The following is a 25,963-nucleotide window of genomic DNA, read 5'->3' as shown; positions in this document are numbered from 1 at the left end:
CGTTCATTGGTAGATTTACGAATGACGTGTTGTGACCACTGCCAATGAAAGATGCAAAAACAAGTACACGGCTTTGGCCCCCTCGTCCGGCTCTTTCTTCAGAGTCGAGATTATGACGCCATTTACGCAGAATAGCATTATGCTACACTACCATAGAAGAGCGTTACATATTTCAGAAACCCTCTATGTGGGCCAACTCGGTCTGTACCTAGTAGGCTAACCGTAGCAGTTATCGTAAAATTACGACGAGATAAATCCTACTCAATTTGTTTCAAATTACCTAACGGTCTTAATGCGTGCTTGTATGACTCATTATAGGCATTTAGGACCTCGTAAGTTTTCTTCAGATACTAAATACGTCGATCCAATGGATGAGCTTTATATTTGAACAAATAAACTTTATATGTCTTAAACAACTACACGATTCAAAGCCGTCGTACTGTATTACACTGGTCTGTAAATACGACCTCTCTATATTACACTGAGTTTGGGGTTCTCAGAATTTCACATAGAAGGCCTTTCCTTATGACAGCCGATGTATGTTTGTCTTTCCATATTTTGTTTTTCTCTTAACAACATTTAAACATCGTCGAAAGTAATTGCCTAATAAAAAAACATCTCAATAAATAAAATAAATTGTTTGTTTTAGAATGGTGCACAGCTAGTATACGGGAATTTCATAGATATTGTTCTTTGGCCTTAGATTAAATATAACTTGTTTACTGACAGTGACATCACACGACTTCCAGACACCCATAGAGCACGCGTGTATAATCTGACCCTGTCTATTAAAGACACTCCTAAATGACAGAGAATGGACTTCTTGCACTGTATTTGTGAGTTGAACATGTCGCTAAGCCTTGTGTAATGGAATCACTGGCTTCTCTCAATTATTTATAATTATGACAAGTTGTCGAGAAAAAAATGTACAAGCTTAGATAGTTATTTTAATAACAGGATACAACTTCAGACGAAGTCGCGCGCTCACGAGTCTATTGGCGGTAGAATACACGAACGAGTAAAGAGTTCTTCGCCGCACATGAAGAACTCTGATTGGTCAACTGTTCCCTTCCGGGAAGTCCTTGCGATGTGTATACATAGCAGCCATGGCCAAATTTAATCCAACACTTTTACTTGAGTAAAAAATACAAATTCACAATCTGATGTCGAAAGGAGCGAGGGTGGTGGTCAGACATGATGAACTCTTACTTTGATCAGACTGGCTTTTATAATAGTCAGGGTGCAGCGGAACAACCATATCGTTTCCCGCAAGGACTCCTTGTTCCGCCGTATCCGCAACCAAGCGCCGCTGCCCGGGCAGCGCACGATCCGGGCTTCGTCGACACCACCGGAACATCAGCGTCCTCGTGCAAATTGTACACAGCAGTGAGTCCGGACCCAACCGTAGCTTTCAAACCCGAGTGTTTGGTGAAGGAACAAAATGGGTTCAACGTGGCTGTAAAAGACATGTCCACCTGGTCGACGGGAGCACTGACCGGTGTCCGAGCTGCAGCAATGAGCAACGACGCTGTGCGTCCTTTCCCGGGAGATAGCGGAGCATCTCCGCGTGTGTCAGACGCATGGACAGCTTGCTACCAAAACACCAGTGCCATGTCTCAGGCCCACGCCAACGCTTTCTACCCTTGGATGGCAATGGCAGGTTGGTGATTTTCGATTTTAAAAGATTTTACAAAGAAAAAAAAAACCACTTCTCCCCTGTTGCATCAAACTTGAAAGTCAGTTTTAAAATATTGCATGAATAATACATTTACTAAAACCTATAACTATAGACCTCGTGTAGCTCTGACTACAAAAATTATAAATTAAATACAAAATAATTTGAAGATCACCTCAGAAAATATTAAATATGTTTTATATGGTCAATTAAAATAAATTATTACATTTATTTCCTTACAAAAACGAGAACAAACAATATTTAATACTGTCAAAATCCATACAGTCGTTATCACAATTTGTTAGAGTGCAGTACCAACAGCGTTTCCTAACTGTGCATAACGTTCATATAGACGCGTTTTAAGACACTGAGTGCAACACGACTCGCGTTCAATTACCCAAAACCAGCGATTTTCAGTCAATTGCCCCATAAAAGACAAGTATTGCAAGAAAAACCTAAAGCCCATTGCCTCAGCTGCTCTTTTGACGTTTATACGAAAAGGAGACTTAAATATCCTTAATCTATCTAATACTTAACCTCACGAGTTTTAAGTATCCTCAGTTTCATCAAGCACCTAGCCTAATAAGGCTTAAATATCCTTAGTTTTATCAAACACTTTTGTCTCAATAGTTTTAAATATTCTTAGTTTTAACGAACACTTAATCTCACGAGCTTTTAATATTCTTAATTTTATTAAACATCTGACTTCATAAGATTTAAATATCTTGGTTTTGTTAAACACTTTTGTCTCATTAGTTTTAGATATTCTTAGTTTTATCAGGCACTTAACCTCATGAGTTTTAATATTCTTAGTTTTAACGAACACTTAATCTCACGAGCTTTTAATATTCTTAATTTTATCAAACACCTAACTTCATGAGATTTAAATATCAGTAGTTTTGTTAAACACCCAACCTGACGAGTTTTGTGAAACAGTTCTTAGAGAGATATCCCTCGTGATATCTCTGAAACGCAATTATAAATGCTACGATATAGCGTAGCACTCAATTAATAGTTTAATTCCATTTTTTTTTTGACAATAAGTTTATGTAAATACATTTAAAAGAGTATTGTGTGGAAATCACAACGTAGAACATATCCTTAAGTTAGAAGGAAAAAAAAAAAGCAACACCAACATTAAGTTGGGTTTTATTGGAAGAGATCCCAGGTAGCGTGTTCAGACTGTCCTTAACACTCACCAATCGGAAATAGTGATACATTTTGTAAATCATTCTTATCTTCGAGATCAGCGATTACAATCTAACACAGCCAGTGGGTATGGACTTGCCGGACGTGTTTCTTACCCTGTTATATAACACAGATTTTGTAACTGCTTCGAACGACATTGGAACTGTCAAAGCTTGAGATAAGACCTTCTATAGAGAACCCCACAGGAAAAAGCTTATTACGTCTTAGAAATAAGATCAGATAAAAACAACAAAAAGCAGGCGATCCTATTTCCAATTATTAAAATAGCTGTTTTCGAAACTCTACCTTCGACTTTATGTATTTAATATATGTGTGTGCTTACGATAACATATAGAAATTATTATACTCACTGAATCTCACTATTATCCCCATAAAACAGAGATAATAGAGTAAACTCTCAGAAACTACTATTTTCGATGCAAAAATACAAGTAAGGAATGCAATATAATCAAAGTTCTTTTGTTCGTATTTTTAGTGTTAGCTATTATTACGATTTACTTTGCATAACTAGATAAATAATGCATTTCTATATATAGACATATGTGTGTGTGTGCATTTATGGGCTCAAGTATTGTTTTTGAATATATTCATTTTGAAAGATCAAAATTCTAGAGCGATAAATATCCACTGTACATCAACATGTACATGAAACGTATACGGAGTACCCTTCATGTGTGGACTTCGAAATATTATATTATTTAAAGCAATCATTGAATACAGTTTATATTTGAGTGAAAGGGTACTAGTTCTATTTTAAATCGGTCTGGTGCTCGGCCCAGCATAGCCAGGTGGTTAAGGCACTCTACTTGTAATATGAGAGTCGTGGGTTCGAATCCCCATCACATCAAAAACATGCTCGCCCTTTCAGCCGTGAAGGCGTTATAATGTCACGATCAATCCCACTATTCGTTGATAAAAGAGTAGCCCAAGAGTTGGCGGTGAATGGTGATGACTAGCTACTTTCTCTCTAGTCTTACACTGCTAAATTAGGAACGGTTAGCGCAGATAGCCCTTGTGTAGCTTTGCGCGAAATTCAAAACAAACAAACAAACGGTCTGGTGCCATATCAGTTATCCTGTTAGGTTTCACTGGTACTAGTTTCATTACATCATTGGTAAACTGGAATCGATTGAAATTAAAGAGAAAAAAAAAACATTTTTATCAACATATAATTATTAATAGAGCTGCACATTGTTGGGGAAGTTTTCTCATTTCTTGTCTTGTATTTTTGTTGCTTAGTTTACTTTGAGGGTGCATGTGAAATAGTTACGGCTTTCTCTGCTCTTAAAAGTATTAACAAAAACCTAAGTAAAGAACTGGGAAGTGAGCCAGCTGGCACAGCTGGACACACTAAATTGATGGAATGTATGTTAATAAAAAAAACAAACGTTTTAAAGATTTATCAAGTAGTGACGTACGAAGTTTATAACTAGAATGTTTTCATATTTTTATATCTTATCCTTAAAAAAAAATACTTACCCATGTTGATAATGGTACCTGAAACAGAGATGGTGAAGATTATGTAGTGAACTTGTTTTATAATGTGATGAAGGAGACTGGTTTACAAACTGTTTTTACACTACACTACTCACGGTGTAGTGGCTTCAATATAAAGTAGTAAAATAGATTGGTTTACAAACTGTTTTTACACTACACTACTCAAGGTATAGTGGCTCAATATAAAGTAGTAAAGGGGATTAGGTGACAAGCTGTTTTTATATTACACTACACAAAGTATAGTGGGCTTAAATATAAAGTAGTAAAGGAGATTAGGTTACAAGCTGTTTTTATATTACACTACACAAAGTATAGTGGGCTTAAATATAAAGTAGTAAAAGAGATTAGGTGAGAAGCTGTTTTTATATTACACTACACAAAGTATAGTGGGCTTAAATATAAAGTAGTAAAGGAGATTAGGTGAGAAGCTGTTTTTATATTACACTACACAAAGTATAGTGGGCTTCAATATAAAGTAGTAAAGGGGATTAGGTTACAAGCTGTTTTTATATCACACTACACAAGGTATAGTGGGCTTAAATATAAAGTAGTAAAGGGGATTAGGTTACAAGCTGTTTTTATATCACACTACACAAGGTATAGTGGGCTTAAATATAAAGTAGTAAAGGGGATTAGGTTACAAGCTGTTTTTATATTACACTACACAAAGTATAGTGGCTTCAATACTAAAGTGATGAGTGAAATTAGTTTACAAGTTGTATAGTACAAAAACATTTGTTATGTACCATTTAGTAAGACACTTTCAACGTCAGTTAATAAGCAGATAAGCCTAAAAAAATAATATGGAAGATAAGTGACGAGTGACAAAATTAGCACGATAAAACAACTGAAGAACACTACGAAACAGTGTGTTAAAAGTTAAATTTTCCCTTATATTGAGTAAGATGAAGAAATAAATATTTTTAATGTTTTTGATAAGATGTTCTGAAATATAATTTATATTAAAGGGTAGTTTATATATGCAATGTCTTGACATACACTCAGTTGTATAATATATATTGGTTCAACGCACTGAAATAGTATTGAGTTAATTTATGAGTAAATAATCTTTCCTTGAGTTTGTTTGAAATCTCAAGGTTGAGTTGAATATAAGAGTCGTCATACTTTAATAAAGTATGGGTCGTCATACTTTAAATTTAGTTTTCATTACGTCACTTGATGTTTTTAAGTGTACACGTTTGTCAAAGGCTCAATTGCTATCGGCAGCTGTCACCATCTCATAAAGAAGAACCACTTGTTAAGGTCTCTCTGAACCAGGCCTGGAGCAGCGGGAGGCTGGGAGACCGAGAGGGGTGGATATGAGAGAGATTGTGCTCGTATCTTCGCTTTCTTGAAACTTATGACACATATCTAATATCATCGAAATCAAACGAAGTTCAGGAATATACCGATCATTCTTTGAAGCACCTTCTAGAACTTTAAACAACACTATCAGTGCAAGTTATACGTGGTAGACAAATAAAAACATCTACTTTTTTATTTTGTTTTAATAAAATGATTACATAATTTTATTTGCTTACACTATAACATGGTTTTTCTCTCACAATCCTGTCTACATATATTTTTTCTATTATGGTACTGCTAATCACGTGTGAAGCTTATTCCTTCTGTCATAACCCAGAAACTAAAATCTACTAACTAAAGAAAGGAAACCAACATAAACAGTCTAGTAATATCTCATATTACAATACTATAAGTCACGTGTGAAGCTTATTCCTTCTGTCATCACCCAGAAACTTAAATCTACTAACTAAAGAAAGGAAACCAACATAAACAGTCTAGTAATATCTCATATTACAGTACTATAAGTCACGTGTGAAGCTTATTCCTTCTGTCATCACCCAGAAACTTAAATCTACTAACTAAAGAAAGGAAACCAACATAAACAGTCTAGTAATATCTCATATTACAGTACTATAAGTCACGTGTGAAGCTTATTCCTTCTGTCATAACCCAGAAACTTAAATCTACTAACTAAAGAAAGGAAACCAACATAAACAGTCTAGTAATATCTCATATTACATTACTATAAGTCACGTGTGAAGCTTATTCCTTCTGTCATAACCCAGAAACTTAAATCTACTAACTAAAGAAAGGAAACCAACATAAACAGTCTAGTAATATCTCATATTACAGTACTATAAGTCACGTGTGAAGCTTATTCCTTCTGTCATAACCCAGAAACTTAAATCTACTAACTAAAGAAAGGAAACCAACATAAACAGTCTAGTAATATCTCATATTACAGTACTATAAGTCACGTGTGAAGCTTATTCCTTCTGTCATAACCCAGAAACTTAAATCTACTAACTAAAGAAAGGAAACCAACATAAACAGTCTAGTAATATCTCATATTACAATACTATAAGTCACGTGTGAAGCTTATTCCTTCTGTCATAACCCAGAAACTTAAATCTACTGAAAAAGGACACCAACATAAACAGTCTAGTAATATCTCATATTACAGTACCAGAAGATACGTGTAAAGCTTGTTGCTTTTGTCACTACCAAGAAAGGTAAGCCTATTAACCAAGGAAAAATTAACATAACTGGTTGCATATTTTTACTTGAAGAAGTTAACTCTTCATGTAATTATTAAATTTTGTTTTTATTTCCACATGAAACTATATAATATTTTGTTTTTCCTGCTGGAAGTTTTATTTCATTAAATGCAAAAACAAACACACACCAAAAATTCAAACACAGCATAATTTTTCGGAAATAAACCATACTAACCATTTAATGTCTTAAATTTTTGTTTCGCTAGCAGATTTTTAAACAATGAAAATTGTCATGAGAAAGCAAAACCTTGCCTATGTTGTTGTTGTTTGATTTAACTCGACGAGTTTGGAGTGTTCTCAGATGAGAACAGAGTAAGTCAACACATTTTCGAGCACATGTTTTCACACTTCATAGTCACCATAGCTATTTAAGCAATGTGGAAATTATAGTTTTTTTTTAAAAAGTTGTCGTTGCAAGTGGTATAAAACGAACCTTTCTGAGTGGAAAACTGTGACGAACTGACACTCTTGCTGAAAAATGATGTTACGTTATTTTTGGCTGATATTGTAATTTTTATATATAGACAGACGGAAGAAAGACATAATATTAATATGTTCTTATACATTGGCTTCTAGCTAGTGCAGCGGTGCGTCTGCGAATTTACAACGCTAAAATCAAGGGCTCGATACCCTTCGGTGGGCTCAGCAGATAGCCCGTTGTGGTTCTGCTATAAGAAAAAACATAAACACTCATACATTGTTTATGTAAAGTTCATACTTTATGAATAACATTGTTTATGTAAAGTTCATACTTTATGAATAACATTGTTTATGTAAAGTTCATACTTTATGAATAACATTGTTGTGTGAACAATGTTTCACACTAACATCTTATTATTGCATGTTTTACTTTGTTGAATAGTAATTCTTACTTTGTTTCTGCTCTTGCGTAAGTAAAAGTATTGTCACAATGAGACTCTGTTTATCTAAATGAATGCTCATGTGCCCTCTAGCGGTAAAGGCTAACATGCCAATATTTTTCATATTAAAACCTGCTCAGAAGACGCTATAACAAGCTGTGTTTACAGAACTTCCTTCAGTATAATAATACATTTGGATGTTTCTCGCGAGTAAAAAATACATCTTTCTTCGAAATACAAGACATCGTGTAATAAAGCAGGTTAAATATTAACAGTGAAACCCATACTACGGAATAATTCTCAGGTTTCTGCTTCTCCGAGTAAACGGTTTTTATTGTAGGTCATTTCACCAAGAAATACCTGTAAATTGTATGCCAAAGAAAAAGTGACACACTTAATTAATTCGGATGTTAAAATAATTAGCTATGTTTACATACAATCTTGAGGTTATATTTGAAGCTTAACATATTGAAAATGTTTGAAACATCACCCACTGAATGTTTCATGTGGATCTGGCGTTCTGACTTAAAGCTTCCATTTTCATGTTGTTGAAAACTAACATTGAATAATCAATGACCATTTCACATCCAATTCAACAATAGAGCCACATTCACACTGTTCTTCTTGACTAAGATAACAATGCTCTGCAATACAAAATATGTCTTGCCATATTGTAGTTATTTGTGATTGGAGAAAAAACATTAATACAATCAGCTTATAGCGTACTATAGAACTCTTTTCTTTTTGAACAACTTCGATTTTCTACGCTTTACCTGCGTAATCAAAGTTCCATTCGTAAGTAATCTTGGTTGTGGAATTCTGTTTTGACCTCAGTAGTTACGTGTCAGTTGCAAGATTCACATTTATGTTATTTTATACGACAGAAGAGAGTAGGGTAAAATGACAGTCAAATGAATATTTACAATTTCTTCAAACTACAAATACATCAAATCATATTATTCTCCTGTATTCAACATTTTAGGGTTGTTGTTATTTTTCAGATACGTTATTTTATTGTCTTTTTACAAACTGGTTAGACTTGGAAACGAACCAGTCTGTGTGTCAGAAAACTAATTCACTGCTGCTCCATTACGGATAAAACTGAGCAGTAACATCCATTACACTTATCACTATGATTTTAATAGTCGGGTTTTACAACTGGATTCTACAGCTTAGTTACTTATAATATTCAAGTTGAAAATTATGAGATTTTCATCACAGTAAGTGCACACTTTATCAGACTTGCGCTTGGAAGGGCCTAGTCATTAGCTAATTGTTTAAATGAACTTACATTTTTAATTATACATGACACTCGATAACCAGCAATATAGTTTGAACTTATCTTTTGTTATCACCAATTTAATGGTCTACCACAATTCTTGTTGGTTAAGTACAGAAGTTCTTATAACAGTTACAGTTCAATTTCAAACACTAAGAGATCGTTAACTAGACTGTTAACAAATATTAAAATAACGTTATTTTTATCAGGTTTTAAAAGTGTAGTTGTTTATTTTTTATTTAGAACGTTTAGCGTAACACACTATATCAAAATATTGTTTACAGATTGGTTTTAACACACTATATCAAAATATTGTTTACAGATTGGTTTTAACACACTATATCAAAATATTGTTTACAGATTGGTTTTAACACACTATATCAAAATATTGTTTACAGATTGGTTTTAACACACTATATCAAAATATTGTTTACAGATTGGTTTTAACACACTATATCAAAATATTGTTTACAGATTGGTTTTAACACGCAATATCAAAATATTGTTTACAGATTGGTTTTAACACACTATATCAAAATATTGTTTACAGATTGGTTTTAACACACTATATCAAAATATTGTTTACAGATTGGCTCTAACACACTATATCAAAATATTGTTTACAGATTGGCTCTAACACACTATATCAAAATATTGTTTACAGATTGGCTCTAACACACTATATCAAAATATTGTTTACAGATTTACTCTAACACATACTCTTCCAAAATATTGTTTAGAGATAAAGTCTAAGAAAATATGTAAAAGTGTTGTTTTCAGAAAGGCACAAGCATACTTTTTAAAAATATTGTTTACAGATAACTTTAACCTACATTGTCCACATACTGTTTATAGGTAGGCTCTAACATAATTTGTAGAAATATTGTTTACAGATAAAGTCTAATGAAATATGTCAAAATACTTTTTACAGAGAGGCTCTAACATACATTATCCAAATACTGTTTATAGGTAGGCTCTAACATAATTTGTAGAAATATTGTTTACAGATAAAGTCTAACAAAATATGTCATAATATTGTTTACAGAGAGGATCTAATATACATTGTCCAAATACTATTTATAGGTTGGCTCTAACATACTTTGTAAAAAATTTTTTTTACAGGTAGGCTCTAAAACGTTTATTAAAAATCAAAATCCTGTTTATAGGTCACATATAACAAATTTTTTCAAAATCCTGTTTACATATAAGCTCTACACACAATAAGATATCCTGCTTCAGTGTAAAATAAAGCCATTTTTTTATTCCATCACTGATTTGACAAATGAAAAATTAAATTTACATGTAATGAAAACAGTGTGTATTTATTTTGAGTGTAATCCATATTGTTACAAAACCAAACAGAAATAGCATGTGCCTATGTCGCAATCTGAACTGAGCTGTTCCAAGCTATATATCACTGAGCAGGTTTGAAGATGTGCTGTTCCAAGCTATATATCACTAAGCAGGTTTGAAGATGTGCTGTTCCAAGCTATATATCACTGAGCAGGTTTGAAGATGTGCTGTTCCAAGCTATATATCACTAAGCAGGTTTGAAGATGTGCTGTTCCAAGCTATATATCACTAAGCAGGTTTGAAGATGTGCTGTTCCAAGCTATATATCACTGAGCAGGTTTGAAGATGTGCTGTTCCAAGCTATATATCACTAAGCAGGTTTGAAGATGTGCTGTTCCAAGCTATATATCACTAAGCAGGTTTGAAGATGTGCGCCATTTTATTTAGGTGACGTCATAGATAACAGTATTAAAAACTATATAAATGTGTTATTAACATTTCAACTGTCAACACAGATTTGTAAATCTCAAGCGTTTACAGTACACATTGTTAAGGTATTATAATGTACAGAATAGAGAACATTGAGTCATAGTACAATCACCACGTGAAGTATGTGCGCGTGTGTGTTTTTCTTATAGCAAAGCCACATCGGGCTATCTGCTGAGCTCACTGAGGGAAATCGAACCCCTGATTTTAGCGTTGTAAATCCGTAGACGTACCGCTGTACTAACGGGGAGTCCACGTGACGTAATCAGAAAAGAAAAACATTATACAGTCCGTAGTCAGGTCCTATTCATTATCTAAAGTCTGCTAATGTTACATGTAAACAAATCTTATTAATACGACACCAACCAATCCACGAACGTGGCACTAATCCTTTGTTCGTGCAACAATGCGATATTAAGCTCTTGTTAGTGAAATGTCACGCAACTGATGTCATTAGTCCATGAGCTTAGGGTGTTTTAATGCGACACTTACTTTTACTTTGATAAGCTGGTTATGACAGAAACTTTTTCGTTGCAATTACGTTGATAATCTAATCAATTGAAAATGGAATGACAATTATGTTACGACAAAATATCGTTTTTAAACAGTATAAAACGTTATAAAAATAAATATATGTCATCACATGCTCTGACATTACATCACGCACAATATTAATAAAACATAAAACGAACGTATACCATTATTTGTACATTAGAAAACGTTTGTTCCAATTTTGAAATATTATTTGTGACGAATAATTATAAATTTCGAAAAACTTGTAATACATAAAAGTTAACAAATGCCCGCGATATAACCTATCAACTCATGGTTAATGGTCAAATTAATTTAGCTGTTTTTAAAAGATGTCAGTTGTTTGAAAGATGGAAGAGGCCCGACATGGCCAAGTGTGTTAAGGCGTTCGACTCGTAATCCGAGGGTCGCGGGTTCGAGTCCCGATCGCACCAAACATGCTCGCCCTTTCAGTTGTGGGGCGTTATAACGTGACGGTCAATCCCACTATTCGTTGGTAAAAGAGTACCCCAAGAGTTGGGGGTGGGTGGTGATGACTAGCTGCCTTCCCTCTAATCTTACACTGCTAAATTAGGGACGGCTAGCGCAGATAGCCCTCGAATAGCTTTGCGCGAAATTCAAAACAAACAAACAAAACAAAAGATGGAAGCCCGCAACCATTTCTCTGTAAATATGATATGTTCCATTCCTCTCGAAAAAAACCAAGTCGATTAGATAAAAATAACAACACCAAAGAATCACGTAAAAGATCTGTCTTTGAACAGTGACTCTCGTCATCTTAGAGATTTATAGTTTTAATCACATTTAGTGGTACTAAACACAATTTCTTATTACTATATGGTATCGTAATACGTGTTATTGAAGTGAAGTTGGTAATACAATATTCAGTAAAATGACTTAGACATGAAATAAGAATCAGACATTTATTTGGATACACGATCAGTACCTAAAATGAACGACATCGTCCCCTGAAATTATAAAGACCAGCTCAAAAATCACCTGAGAAGCCTTTCACACGTGCAGTATCCGGATTTAGAGAGACTGGTAATACTGAAGTATTGTTCACCACGTAAATTATGGATTATTATTTAAACGAAGGGCACTTCTAATAGGGCAAAAACAAATTAAAGAATACGAAAAGGTAGAATAATGAAAGTTTAATCAAATACTTTAACATGTCATTTTAAAAAGGTCATGTTGTAACACCTTAAGACAAAAAATAAATTTGGTGTCCACTAAATAACGTTGATGTAATTTACAAGATAAATAAGCAACAAAGACAGGACGAGATCTTCAACCTGGACGATGGAACCAGTAATTCAGGTGAGAAGTTAGACGTTAAGGTAGTATGTAAGAAATACTTTACTTCTTGGTTTTGTGGTTGGAAGTGCACTACAGAATTAACTATTTTCAGTGGCTAAAGCACCAGAGTTTATATAGGTTTAATCAAAATCAAATGTCATGTTTATTCCCTCAAGTTTGACACAAATTTGCACTTAAGAAGGCGTCGCATAGTAATGGACAATAGCTGCAATTTCACAACTTACATATATATATATATATAACTAGTGTTGTTTGATTTCATCTAATGCTGTTGCAATAAATACGTATTCTTAGAGCCAAGAGCTCTCGAAACATGCGTTATTTATGCACAGTTTTGGAGCTATAAATGCAACTTCTTTAGCGGTGGACTATCGTGAAATAATTCATATACATTTGGATACTTATGAGAAATTGCACAAGTTTAAACATTGTGTTTAATAAAAATCTAGCATCTTATTTGTCTCTTCTATCTCTAGTAATGGTAAAAATTATCTTAAGGAGATAAAATTATTAGCATTGTAGCTGGCTATAATTATTACATAGATGTATCATGTATTGATTAGTCGCAGCTCTGGTAAACATCAAGATAGACAACAATAGTTTTTATTAACTCTATTTTTACTATTTGATAGTTTCTACTCTCTATCCGACACATTGATCTACGTTAACAATGCTTATTTATTGGTTGTTCAAATTAGACAACAATAGTTTCTATTAATTCTATTTTTGCCATATCATAGTTTCTACTCTCCTTCCGACACATAGATCTACGTTAACAATGCTTATTTGTTAATTGTTCAAGATATACAAAAATAGTTTACACTAACACTATTTTTACTATTTCATAGTTTCTATTCTCTATCCCACACATTGATCTACGTTAACAATGTTTATTTGTTGGCTGTTCAAGCTAGACAACAACAGTTTGTATTAACTCTGTTTTTACTATTTCTCTCTATCCGACACATTATTCTACGTTAACAATGTTTATTTGTTGGCTGTTCAAGCTAGACAACAACAGTTTGTATTAACTCTGTTTTTACTATTTCTCTCTATCCGACACATTATTCTAAGTTAACAATGTTTATTTGTTGGCTGTTCAAGCTAGACAACAACAGTTTGTATTAACTCTATTTTTACTATTTCTCTCTATCCGACACATTATTCTACGTTAACAATGTTTATTTGTTGGCTGTTCAAGCTAGACAACAACAGTTTGTATTAACTCTATTTTTACTATTTCTCTCTATCCGACACATTATTCTACGTTAACAATGTTTATTTGTTGGCTGTTCAAGCTAGACAACAACAGTTTGTATTAACTCTGTTTTTACTATTTCTCTCTATCCGACACATTATTCTACGTTAACAATGTTTATTTGTTGGCTGTTCAAGCTAGACAACAACAGTTTGTATTAACTCTATTTTTACTATTTCTCTCTATCCGACACATTATTCTACGTTAACAATGTTTATTTGTTGGCTGTTCAAGCTAGACAACAACAGTTTGTATTAACTCTGTTTTTTACTATTTCTCTCTATCCGACACATTATTCTACGTTAACAATGTTTATTTGTTGGCTGTTCAAGCTAGACAACAACAGTTTGTATTAACTCTATTTTTACTATTTCTCTCTATCCGACACATTATTCTACGTTAACAATGTTTATTTGTTGGTTGTTCAAGCTAGACAACAACAGTTTGTATTAACTCTATTTTTACTATTTCTCTCTATCCGACACATTATTCTACGTTAACAATGTTTATTTGTTGGCTGTTCAAGCTAGACAACAACAGTTTGTATTAACTCTATTTTTACTATTTCTCTCTATCCGACACATTATTCTACGTTAACAATGTTTATTTGTTGGCTGTTCAAGCTAGACAACAACAGTTTGTATTAACTCTATTTTTACTATTTCTCTCTATCCGACACATTATTCTACGTTAACAATGTTTATTTGTTGGCTGTTCAAGCTAGACAACAACAGTTTGTATTAACTCTGTTTTTACTATTTCTCTCTATCCGACACATTATTCTACGTTAACAATGTTTATTTGTTGGCTGTTCAAGCTAGACAACAACAGTTTGTATTAACTCTGTTTTTACTATTTCTCTCTATCCGACACATTGATCTACGTTAACAATGTTTATTTGTTGGCTGTTCAAGCTAGACAACAACAGTTTGTATTAACTCTGTTTTTACTATTTCTCTCTATCCGACACATTATTCTACGTTAACAATGTTTATTTGTTGGCTGTTCAAGCTAGACAACAACAGTTTGTATTAACTCTGTTTTTACTATTTCTCTCTATCCGACACATTATTCTACGTTAACAATGTTTATTTGTTGGCTGTTCAAGCTAGACAACAACAGTTTGTATTAACTCTATTTTTACTATTTCTCTCTATCCGACACATTATTCTACGTTAACAATGTTTATTTGTTGGCTGTTCAAGCTAGACAACAACAGTTTGTATTAACTCTGTTTTTACTATTTCTCTCTATCCGACACATTATTCTACGTTAACAATGTTTATTTGTTGGCTGTTCAAGCTAGACAACAACAGTTTGTATTAACTCTGTTTTTACTATTTCTCTCTATCCGACACATTATTCTACGTTAACAATGTTTATTTGTTGGCTGTTCAAGCTAGACAACAACAGTTTGTATTAACTCTATTTTTACTATTTCTCTCTATCCGACACATTATTCTACGTTAACAATGTTTATTTGTTGGCTGTTCAAGCTAGACAACAACAGTTTGTATTAACTCTGTTTTTACTATTTCTCTCTATCCGACACATTATTCTACGTTAACAATGTTTATTTGTTGGCTGTTCAAGCTAGACAACAACAGTTTGTATTAACTCTATTTTTACTATTTCTCTCTATCCGACACATTATTCTACGTTAACAATGTTTATTTGTTGGTTGTTTACTAAGTAATTTATTTAGCACAATCTTGTTTTTGGTAATTAACTAAAGATAGAAATGTCGACGTAAGAAAATATATGATATCTACTGTTCATATATTTATCAAATCAAAATTTCCGAACCTGAAATTACAACTATATTCTAACCACTTTTTATAATTATTATTAGCATTAAATTATTGTTTGTTTTATATATATGACCGCTAACAAACATTTTCATTTAATCCTAACGCGGTTTAACTTATATTACAGTTTATTATTCACTGCACAACAAAGTGTTTGCTTCTTGAACACTGTTGGGTGTTCCTTATAGAGTTTTAGCTGCTGATCACGAAAATCACATCCAAATTTGTCCAGCACGTAACGTTTCATCGAAACGTTCAGTTTTGTCAGGACATAGCTACAATGGAAAAACGATATCAGGGCAACTGGAATCCGTCAATGCTTGCTGACTACTGTTGGACACTGCAACGTGATGCACCGGACATTGAATACAAACGAAAATCAGGAGCAAAACACTTTTAATTATGTTGAACTTAATAGCGTATTAGAAACATAAACGCAATTAAATACGTTATTGCCAGTAAACAGTTAACTGTCTATTTCTCAGAGTTCCTACGTGATGAAGCAAAACCAAAACTATATTTGTGCATACCCACCAGGTACCTGTCACAATCAGCAAAAACTTCTCAAAAAAATTGTTGTGCAGTGTAACACGTGTATTCAGATAACCCTAGAGATTTCTGAGTGAGTACCGTCTACATCAGTTGATACCTTCTCTAGTTATTTCTAACGCTGCTTAACTTGTACTACAGGTGCTAACAAGAATGCTTAATTAATCCCAACACTTGTAAAGATATGCTGCACTTGTTAATAATTATATTTAGTTAATTATGATAAATTTAGCTTCTACTATACAATTATTAATTAGATTATTAGGTTACTCCTAACTCTGTTAGATTAATCAGACATTTTCCGTTTCTCAAATAAAACCTGCACTTTGTAAATGGATTCATTATTTTATATAGCATCAGTGATGTTATCTCAGTAGTTTCTATTCATAAGGGTTAAGTTTAGGCAAACTCACTGTATAAAAACAATAAAAATCTAGCGATGAACTTCCTAAGGATGATTCTCTCTTCCTCTGTCAATATTCTTGGAATGTGTATGCATAAAAGCAAGTGCGATTTATGTTGTTTAAGTATACTATAGTAAACAGACGAAATAATCAACCTATATTTATCTTTCTAGCATCCTCTCAAACAACCTCTAAGTTTGTAGTTGTCATATCTTATTTCTTAATCCTGGAACAAAGAGATATATGCAAAAATATATTTATCACGAACATTTATTCGTCATAATATTTTTCCAGCTTCGAAAACGAAAATAACCTTCGGTAAAGTTATCTTAAAAAAGGTAAAGATTCCAGTGAACCAGCGTTTAACGTTCAGATAGCACAAACACTCTATATTTGTTTTCAAATAACAGCGTGTTTTTACCTTCACAAATGTATTCTAGTGTTTACTTGAAATCCACTTTTTAACAGTTGTTTAAATACAGCACGTAAAAAATGAAATCTTTTAAAACCCTGTAAAAGTTCCGTTTCACCACTTCTATATAAATGTCACTCATATAGAAGTATAAATAAGCTTGTATTCTATTCTGTTTGTATCACTGTAATATACATTGTTTGTAAAATAGTTTTACATAACAAACAATAGTAAAGAGATAACCTTTAGGAACGGAAATAATTAGGAGCTACTTTATATAAAATTACTTTATGCTATTTCAAAATATCTTTGTTTTTAAAGTCACAAGAAAAAACCCAATGCGTTATAGTGTCAGTGCAACAGAACTAGTGATACGTCATTCTAAAATGACTTTGAATAGAACAATGAATATTCATCTCCAATAAAAAATTCATTCAGGTATATTATTTGTTTTTAGTTTCCTTAATTTCTAAACAAAATATTAACGATTTCAGAACGCGCCACTTTCTGACGACATTATTTGATTATCATGCGTGTGCAATTACATTAAATCACTCACATATTTTGGAGTTAACATAATACATTTAGATTTTGTTTTACCTAACTAAAATTAACGGTATTACCCCTAATGATTCTCGAGTATAATTAGGTATTAGTTTTCGACTAAAATAAACTTAAGTACTTTGAGTATAACACTCATATGTAGTACGTACAATAATATTATATATATATGTGTGTATAACAGGTGTATTTAGGAGATACAACAGCGTAACTTTTTTTTTTGCAGCTATTTTTGCCTTCGTTTTAATTAATTAAACCTTCAGGGGAAGAATACTCATAAGCTAGAGATAAATATACGTTAGTTTCAGTGCACATCTTATGGAATGCGTGATTAACATTTCACATATCTTATCGTGCGTCATTTAGTATCATTAGATCAGTTTATATATATAACTGTGGTGCGGACAGGTTTGAAATGAACCAGAAGTAAGTATCTCACATAAATAAACGTATTTTTCACTAAATTTTAAGTCTTAAAATTATGTGACCGAATCTTTCGCAACTTAGAACTTACCGAAACTTAAAATTCATTAGAAAAGTTTTGGTTTGAACAGAAAACAGGTTTCCAGGCTGTTACAGGCTAATATTTAAACAGGTATAGACCGTAACAGTTGTCATAGGTTTCCAGGCTGTTACAGGCTAATATTTAAACAGGTATAGATCCTAACGGTTGTCAAAGGTTTCCAGGCTGTTACAGGCTAATATTTAAACAGGTATAGACCCTAACAGTTGTCAAAGGTTTCCAGGCTGATATTTAATTCATTTTTTTATCACTGTAACTCTATAAGAAACAACTGAAGAATTCAATGTTATAATATTCTGTACACAATTTCGTGAAACTAAAATAATTTTAAGTAAAGTGGACGTTGTACTAGCTTCAATAAACAGTGTAATATTGCCGCATTACGTATTATAATACAAAATATTAAGATTCATTACAATATAATAGTTCTGAGCCGTTTAATTCTATGATGCTTGGAATATACGAGCTTGGAAACCTTCTTGAAACTCCTATATGAAACACATTCATGAGAGCAAAGTTAGAATCATATAAAACTTGAATTTAATGACGTATTTAGTAAAACTATTCTACCGTTAACATAAAATACGAAAACCTGTTTTCTAGTTCGAAACCATGTTGATACCTGTCTATAATTCATAAAGAAATAGTGTTTTAAAGTCTCCCAGTCTGAGCAAGCAGAAGATAGCCGCCATTTTTCTTACGTTCCTCTATTCGGACATCCTATAGGGAGGAGGCGGGCCGTACCCTCCTCTGAATTTAAATACAAATTTCATAATATCAATATGATATAAATTGTGCTATCAAAGTAAATTAAAATACGAAAAATAAAAAAAGAAAACTTACCTTGCTATTTGTAGTGCGACAGAATGACAAAAATGAAACCTTCTTCGCGACCTTTCCATGACCAGGCGACACCGTTCGTTTCTAAATATGATAATCACAGTCATGGCGTCCAGTGACGTCACAGATCGTTTGGACAGTGGAAATGGGAGATGCCCCAATAATCAACGTTGCTTGCTTCTCAAGACACTTTTATAGTATCTAAGCCTATACGCTTTCCGTCTGATGCATAGTTTGAACATTTATTAACCTTATCATTTTAAAAAGGACTTTGGATTCGAGTTTTGGTTAGGCACTAGCGTTGCAGGTTGGAGAAGGTGACTTGTTTCTTTAGAGTGGTCATATTTAAACTATTGCATCACTATATGCGCGTAGCCCCTGTACCACTTCATCGCTTATTCTATCATCAAGTGATACCTAAAGATAGTTAACTAGCTTCATTATGGTATCGTGGCAACAACATCACATGTTGTGTTATTTTGGAAATACCCAAAGATTTGATGACAACGTCTATTGGAGAACTCACGGTGTTCCGTATTTTTATTCAGGTTTGAATTCGATTCTATCTCACACTTGTAGATCATATGTGCAACGTCCGTTGCGAAATAAAAGTATTTGTGGTAAAAACTATGAATGTGAAACTAATAACATAAAACTAACATAAAAGTTTGAGGGGAACAGGTAGGTGTCAGTTATTCATTTATTCAACATTTAGTCAAAGAGTTAGCTTTGTTTTATCAGTGTTTTATAGTTGTGTGTTTAGTAATATGACTACAGGTTAAACACTTTAGCGCATGATCTCGTTAAATCTAATGTGAAAGTTTAGTACGGAACTATTTCCTCAAGGTACCAAACAGTATACTCAGTGTTCAGCTTATGTGTGAATGCGTGTAGGTTTCGTAAACCTCTGTCCCTAACTCTGTTAGTGTGTTTGCCAAAACAAAAAACAGTCCACCACCACAAAAAAAAAAAATGGTTTATTCCTGGAAAAAAAAAAAACTCTACAAAGTTACGACAAAATTATGATTTTAAGAGGGCGAGATGCGACTTTCCTCCCGTGGATCGTGTTTCACATCTTCTTTGCTTTCCCTGTTTAATTAAACAGAAAACAAAGTCTTGTTAAATAAATTTAAATCAACTTGCTATAGGGTACAAATGCTTAACTTTAAGAAAACTTTATCCACGTATCTGGAGTTTCATATATACGTTTTAAAATTCCAGTAGTTTTCTTTATCCAATTGTTATAGGAAAATTCGAACTTTTGTTATTTTAAACAGTAGTTCCACAATAATTTCAACATCTCACATAAAGTTTAAAGTCTATCATTTGAAGTACAAAGAAAGGTGAAACCATAAGTTATTTTAATATGAAGTTTTTCCCGTTAATCAACTGAATGTCTTCCTGTTAGAAAATATAAAAATATACAAGACACGGTTTTATCTGATCAGCGCTAACTCATTTATTACAAATATTGCATTTTTTTGTCTTTTATCTTTTTCAGTTTTTCTAAATAAAACCTATTTTTGCAACAGTTATATTCTTTAAATGTTTCAAATCGCATTGACTTTTTTTTTGTGAATAAATATAAGAATAAAAGTAACTTCCATATGTGAAAGAATTTCTTAAATTAAAGTTAACGGTTCGATTAATTAGTCAATTACATTCGATTTTTTTAAAATACTTAGCTGAGAGCTGTGGTTTGGAGGGAAAGTAGTTATATGTCGTTCGTTTTCATCTCTTTACCAAGGAAATGTCTCGAACCTTAGATCCTTTTATGAAAGTTTATCCAACAAACTGCAAAAGAAGAAAAGTCGCACTGGAAGTTGTATCTGACACTAACAAATAAATACAAATATATTACGTAACAGAATACGCTAAAACCTCAAACTGTGTAGAACAGATTTTCACAGTGTTATCTTGCTCGACAAGCAAGCAAAATATCGTTTCGGTTTTTTTCAAACCTGTGGATGATAGTGAAAGAATATGTCAAGGTATAAACAGTAAGCTTTGACGGTTTCATATCTTAAAGCTACTAACATGGAAAGTGTTGACAAAAGCTCTTTTTGAAATTCCAGTTGTAAATACCGAAATTTATAATTTACGAGATGTGAAGCAAAATATATTTAATGTAGATGGGAAACATACCAACACGTAAATAATAAATAAAAAAAACTTAAAAAACACACATGCAGTTAGAACTCTTTCAACAAAATATTTATTGAAATATGTATTTCATAGTGCTAAGCCTATATTTGCAAAATGGCGTTTTTTGTTGTTGTTTTTGTAAAACTCTGAATTCTGGACCAATAAACGTTTAAAGATAAAATCAGAAAATGTTAAAACTTTACGGTTAAGAAAAAAGATGTTAATTTGAGTTAAATTATATTCGAACTTATCTGTTAATATAAACTGTGATTGTCCTAAACAGGGTAGTTCTAAAGTATAATTGTTGTAGTTTGTTTGGTATGCATAAGAAATTCATCTTTAGAAACGTTAAATGTCAGGTAACCTCTGTGCTAACTTGAACTTGTTATTCATGTAACAGTTTATGTGTAATTAAAGTTAAGTTTATGTTCCCCATAAATTATCCGTTGATGTCATTAACTTGATCTGAACAGAATGACACAATTTTATGTTATTATTTTATGATTATTCGTACGAGTTGTTAAGATTGTTCTGTGATTATTATCATTTGTAATAAACCAAGTTTTATATGAATTTACAGCTATAACTTTTATTAACGCGTGTCTTTATACGACTATAAAGGGATTGTTGAAACGGCATGACTGTTTTTGTGCCCTAAATGATAAAATATTCTTCATGTTTAGGTTTACAAAAGGGAGTCACTAAGTAAAGGTCGGATGTAAAATTTAATAAAAGAAAGTTGTTTTATTGGATATAATTAGTATTTATTTTTCAAAAGAAACATCTCGCGTTTAGTAACCAGCTCTCTACAGACAAAAGTATTTTTGTTCATTTTTTTCATGAAGGACATCCAATGACTGAGAACGTTACAAACTTTCGGGATATTTACAAGAGACTTGTTGAAGGTAGGTTTTCTGATGGCAAAGAATTCCGTCTTCTCGCGGTAATTGTAACTTTGTTCTTGTGAACTAGGAAAGGCGGTTAGTGTCAAGGTTTTCATATGGAATACACATCATCACAATATATATATATATATAGCATTGGAAACTTCCGATAAAATGTAGCAATTCTTTTTGCGAGTTTTATTTTTCAACCGAGATGTGTTCTAAGCAGATTTTATAAAACAAATACAAAACTATTACTGTTAGGCTGTGATTCACTTAACCTTAGAGATTCCTTCGTGTTCATGGAACGTAATTCGTATTTTTTTTACGTGCCCGCCGTGAAAGACAAAATAAATAATAATACAGAAAATAGGACCACGTTATCGGACAATAAGTACAAATATAATCTTATTACAGAATCGCGATGTCATTAATTACGTTTTCCATAAAACTGGCACAGTTTTTTTAATATTATTTCAGTATCAAAGACGTTATAAATAGACCCTCTATGTGTAATTTTTCTTCAGGTTTTGACACAACTTATAAACGCAGCAGGGTATTGCCTTCCTTTGTTCGAAATGGATAACGTTTTAATTTATAATTTACAAAAAAAATGAAACAAGACCCTTAAAATAGAAGTCTGGAACTTTTTAAACAGAATGTTAATTTCTAATGTTTTGAATGTAAGCAAAACGGTGAAGTTTGCGAAATATCTGAATTTATTTCAACAACAACTTTGTAGACACTAAATATAAGGTTTTGTTTTAGTTTGAAATCTGCGTCGCCAGAAATTTATGAGAATTTTGTATGTAAGTAAATGAATAATACCACACGAAAACATAAATATAGGTTTAGAAATCTTAGCTAAGCCTACAATAATCTGTAAAAGACGAAACCCAAAGTTAAACTTCATTTCATATGAACTGGTTAAATTCGTATGTGATGACCTTTCATGTTCCATACTGACATGTTCTACTATTAGTGATTCAGAAATGTTTCTGTTGTCACCACACACTTTTGGCTAGTTTCTTGTTATCGTGTGACAATGTTTATTGTTGAAAGATTAAACTAAATAATGATAAACAAAGTTAGATGTTTGTGTGATACTTACTTAAACAGCGAGGTTCTTTGAGAAATGAATGGATATGTTGAATGAAGGTGAGTACCTTCTGGTATTCTGGGAAAATGGACGGACAGGTTGAGTGAAGAACTAATTATATATTAGGGATGGATGGACATGTTGAATGAGGAGTAAGATATTTATAGGAATGGATGGACATGTTGAATGAGGAGTAAGATATTTATAGGGATGGATGGACATGTTGAATGAGGAGTAAGATATTTATAGGGATGGATGGACATGTTGAATGAGGAGTAAGATATTTATAGGGATGGATGGACATGTTGAATGAGGAGTAAGATATTTATAGGGATGGATGGACATGTTGAATGAGGAGTAAGATATTTATAGGGATGGATGGACATGTTGAATGAGGAGTAAGATATTAGGGATGGATGGACATGTTGAATGAGGAGTAAGATATTTATAGGATGGATGGACATGTTGAATGAGGAGTAAGATATTTATAGGAGTAAGATATTTATAGGGATGGATGGACATGTTGAATGAGGAGTAAGATATTTATAGGGATGGATGGACATGTTGAATGAGGAGTAAGATATTTATAGGGATGGATGGACATGTTGAGCGTAGTGTTATCCATTTACATCTAGATTGCAAACTCTTTTAGTGGTTACATCTTTAGCAACTGACCCCACTAACTGTGAATATAACGTCTTAAAGGTGGACAAGTGAAATAAATTTATTCAAGAAACAAAAAATATAAACATTCATTTAGATCTATCCATGAAGCTCTTTGTTCAGCCATACCTAAACAAAACACTGCCCAAGTGAAGTTAATCCTAACAAATACTTTTTGTATTTTGAGTAGAAAATCTCCAACAAACACGTAGCCTTTCTCTTGTTATTCACGATACATCTTATTTACAAATATCCCTTTAACTTTTTATGATTATTATTTTAATTTCTTCTAAGTTTATTGTCAAGTTTCCTCAAAGTACGACAAGCAAAGCGTTTATCAGTTGTTTTCTTTCAATATCTCGATCCTTCTCCTAGGTGCCAATGGGCTTCGCCGTAGAGGACGGCAAACTTACACCCGTTATCAAACCTTAGAGCTAGAAAAGGAATTTCATACGAACCACTATCTTACCCGCCGCCGACGGATTGAAATGGCCCATGCTCTATGTCTCACCGAACGACAAATCAAGATCTGGTTCCAAAACAGGAGAATGAAATTGAAAAAAGAAATCCAAGCCATCAAAGAGCTGAACGAACAAGAAAGACAAAGCCAGTTAACCAAAACCCAAAGCCAACAATCCCAAGGCCAATCCCACCAAAGCTCCCAACAAACAGGATCTTCTCCCTCGGAAACAACGGAATGCAACTCCTCTTCCGGAAAAACGTAAGATTTTTCCAATTCTGTTCATTCCTCGTGCATGAGGTTCTTCGAGCGGATAAGTGGAGATTCCATGTTTGGTCCTACTTAAGTTCTTACTTTATAGTTCGTGATATTGTTGGAATCAAATTTAAAACGATTTAAAAAAAAAAAGATTTACAATTTCAGGAAGTCTCATCGTGAAACCAACATTTAAAAGTCATTAGTTTTGTTTGAGGATCGCGCCCATAATCTTTAGGTTGAATTAAAGTATCCATTTACCCGATCAAATCCATTAAAATTTCCATAATTTTACTTGGACCAAACTGATATGTACAATACCCACGATAAGATGCTTGAACTTTGCCCAAGAGGGTTGACATAACTGAATTTTCAGCTAAACGTATACAAAGTTAAGGCGGGTTCTGTAATATGTACTGATATGTTGTAGAAAGCGTTTATTTCACGTGTTGTGAACATTACTGTGAGTGTATTTGCTAGGATTAGGTATTCTTTATATGTTTGTGTTCATAATATGAGACGATATGTTTCCCATCTTTAGCTATATGTATAGGGAGAGGTTGGTATTCTTCTGCGAAACACAAATTTCACTTCATCGAAATTAAGTTCTTAAATTAATTATGAAATCGGTCAGTATTTTGAGATTCGTCAGTTTGCTTTCTGCCTATTTCACTGTCGAAAAACTTTGTTTCTTAAGGAATCTCTTAATATTTAGTCATACAACTCTTCTCGTAAATATAAAATCAACAAGCCTTAGGCATCTATGATATACGTAAACAAAACTGTATCCATTGAAGGAAGTCGGCACGTATTTCTTAACTACGTCTTCCTCATAGGTTTAAATAGAGAATTTTTTTTCTCTGTAACGTAACATGGTGTTCCCTTCTCATTAATGAATTTTATAACTCCACATGTATATTACTGCACCAGTCTCACATTAGTAACAATAAGCAAGTCATTCCAATGCGAGGGAAAGTTTTACAAAGTTTGCAAATAGATTTTCTTAATTCATTCTTCTTTCTGGTCACTGTCAAAGCTATAAGTAACAATGTTGCAACGTATAAGATAAGAAATAAAATAGAACTGGTTACAATGTAGAGGTTTATAAGAACGTGTGTTATTTTTCTCTATGATAAAAGTGACCAGAATGGTTATGTGTCAGACGTAAAATACAACGGCTATTTTCTGTATTTATTATATTCTCTTTTTAGAACTAGATTTCTTTGACTAATTGATTCGCTTCCTCACGAGGCAACGGTTGTTCTTTACGGCCGTAATGTAATTGTTCGTGTGTTTATGTAACGATGTTGTGATATGTGATGGGAAAATATAGAGCTAACACAGACTTCAGGGTGTCTTATTGTTTT

The 25,963-nt window shown here is 32.9% G+C and overlaps 1 protein-coding gene and 2 long non-coding RNA genes across 6 annotated transcripts in view; 2 read left to right on the top strand and 1 right to left on the bottom strand.

Moving 5' to 3' along the window:
* The window catches only part of LOC143231811 (uncharacterized), a 184,050-nt gene that overhangs the window by 76,156 nt on the left and 81,931 nt on the right, over window positions 1-25,963 (top strand). The gene's annotated exons all lie outside the window — the stretch shown is intronic.
* LOC143231809 (uncharacterized) overlaps window positions 1-25,963 on the bottom strand; it is a 109,186-nt gene that overhangs the window by 52,290 nt on the left and 30,933 nt on the right. For both annotated transcript variants that reach the window (XR_013017200.1, XR_013017199.1), the window contains exon 3: window positions 19,094-20,884. This is a non-coding gene — a long non-coding RNA (uncharacterized LOC143231809). The remainder of the gene's footprint in view (window positions 1-19,093; window positions 20,885-25,963) is intronic.
* Window positions 612-25,941, top strand: LOC143231808 (homeotic protein ultrabithorax-like). Of its 2 annotated transcripts, XM_076466473.1 has the most exons (3): window positions 612-1,660; window positions 22,081-22,140; window positions 24,257-25,941. In XM_076466473.1, the coding sequence occupies exons 1-3, from the start codon at window positions 1,195-1,197 to the stop codon at window positions 24,604-24,606; spliced, it is 876 nt and encodes a 291-aa protein (XP_076322588.1). In that variant the 5' UTR covers window positions 612-1,194; the 3' UTR covers window positions 24,607-25,941. The 2 variants fall into 2 exon arrangements, with proteins under 2 accessions (XP_076322588.1, XP_076322589.1); XM_076466474.1 differs by lacking the exon at window positions 22,081-22,140 and having other exon boundaries at window positions 719-1,660.

This window comes from Tachypleus tridentatus, chromosome 11, assembly GCF_004210375.1.
Source record: "Tachypleus tridentatus isolate NWPU-2018 chromosome 11, ASM421037v1, whole genome shotgun sequence".
Lineage (NCBI taxonomy): Eukaryota > Metazoa > Arthropoda > Merostomata > Xiphosura > Limulidae > Tachypleus > Tachypleus tridentatus.
This window is presented reverse-complemented; position numbering and strand designations above follow the sequence as displayed.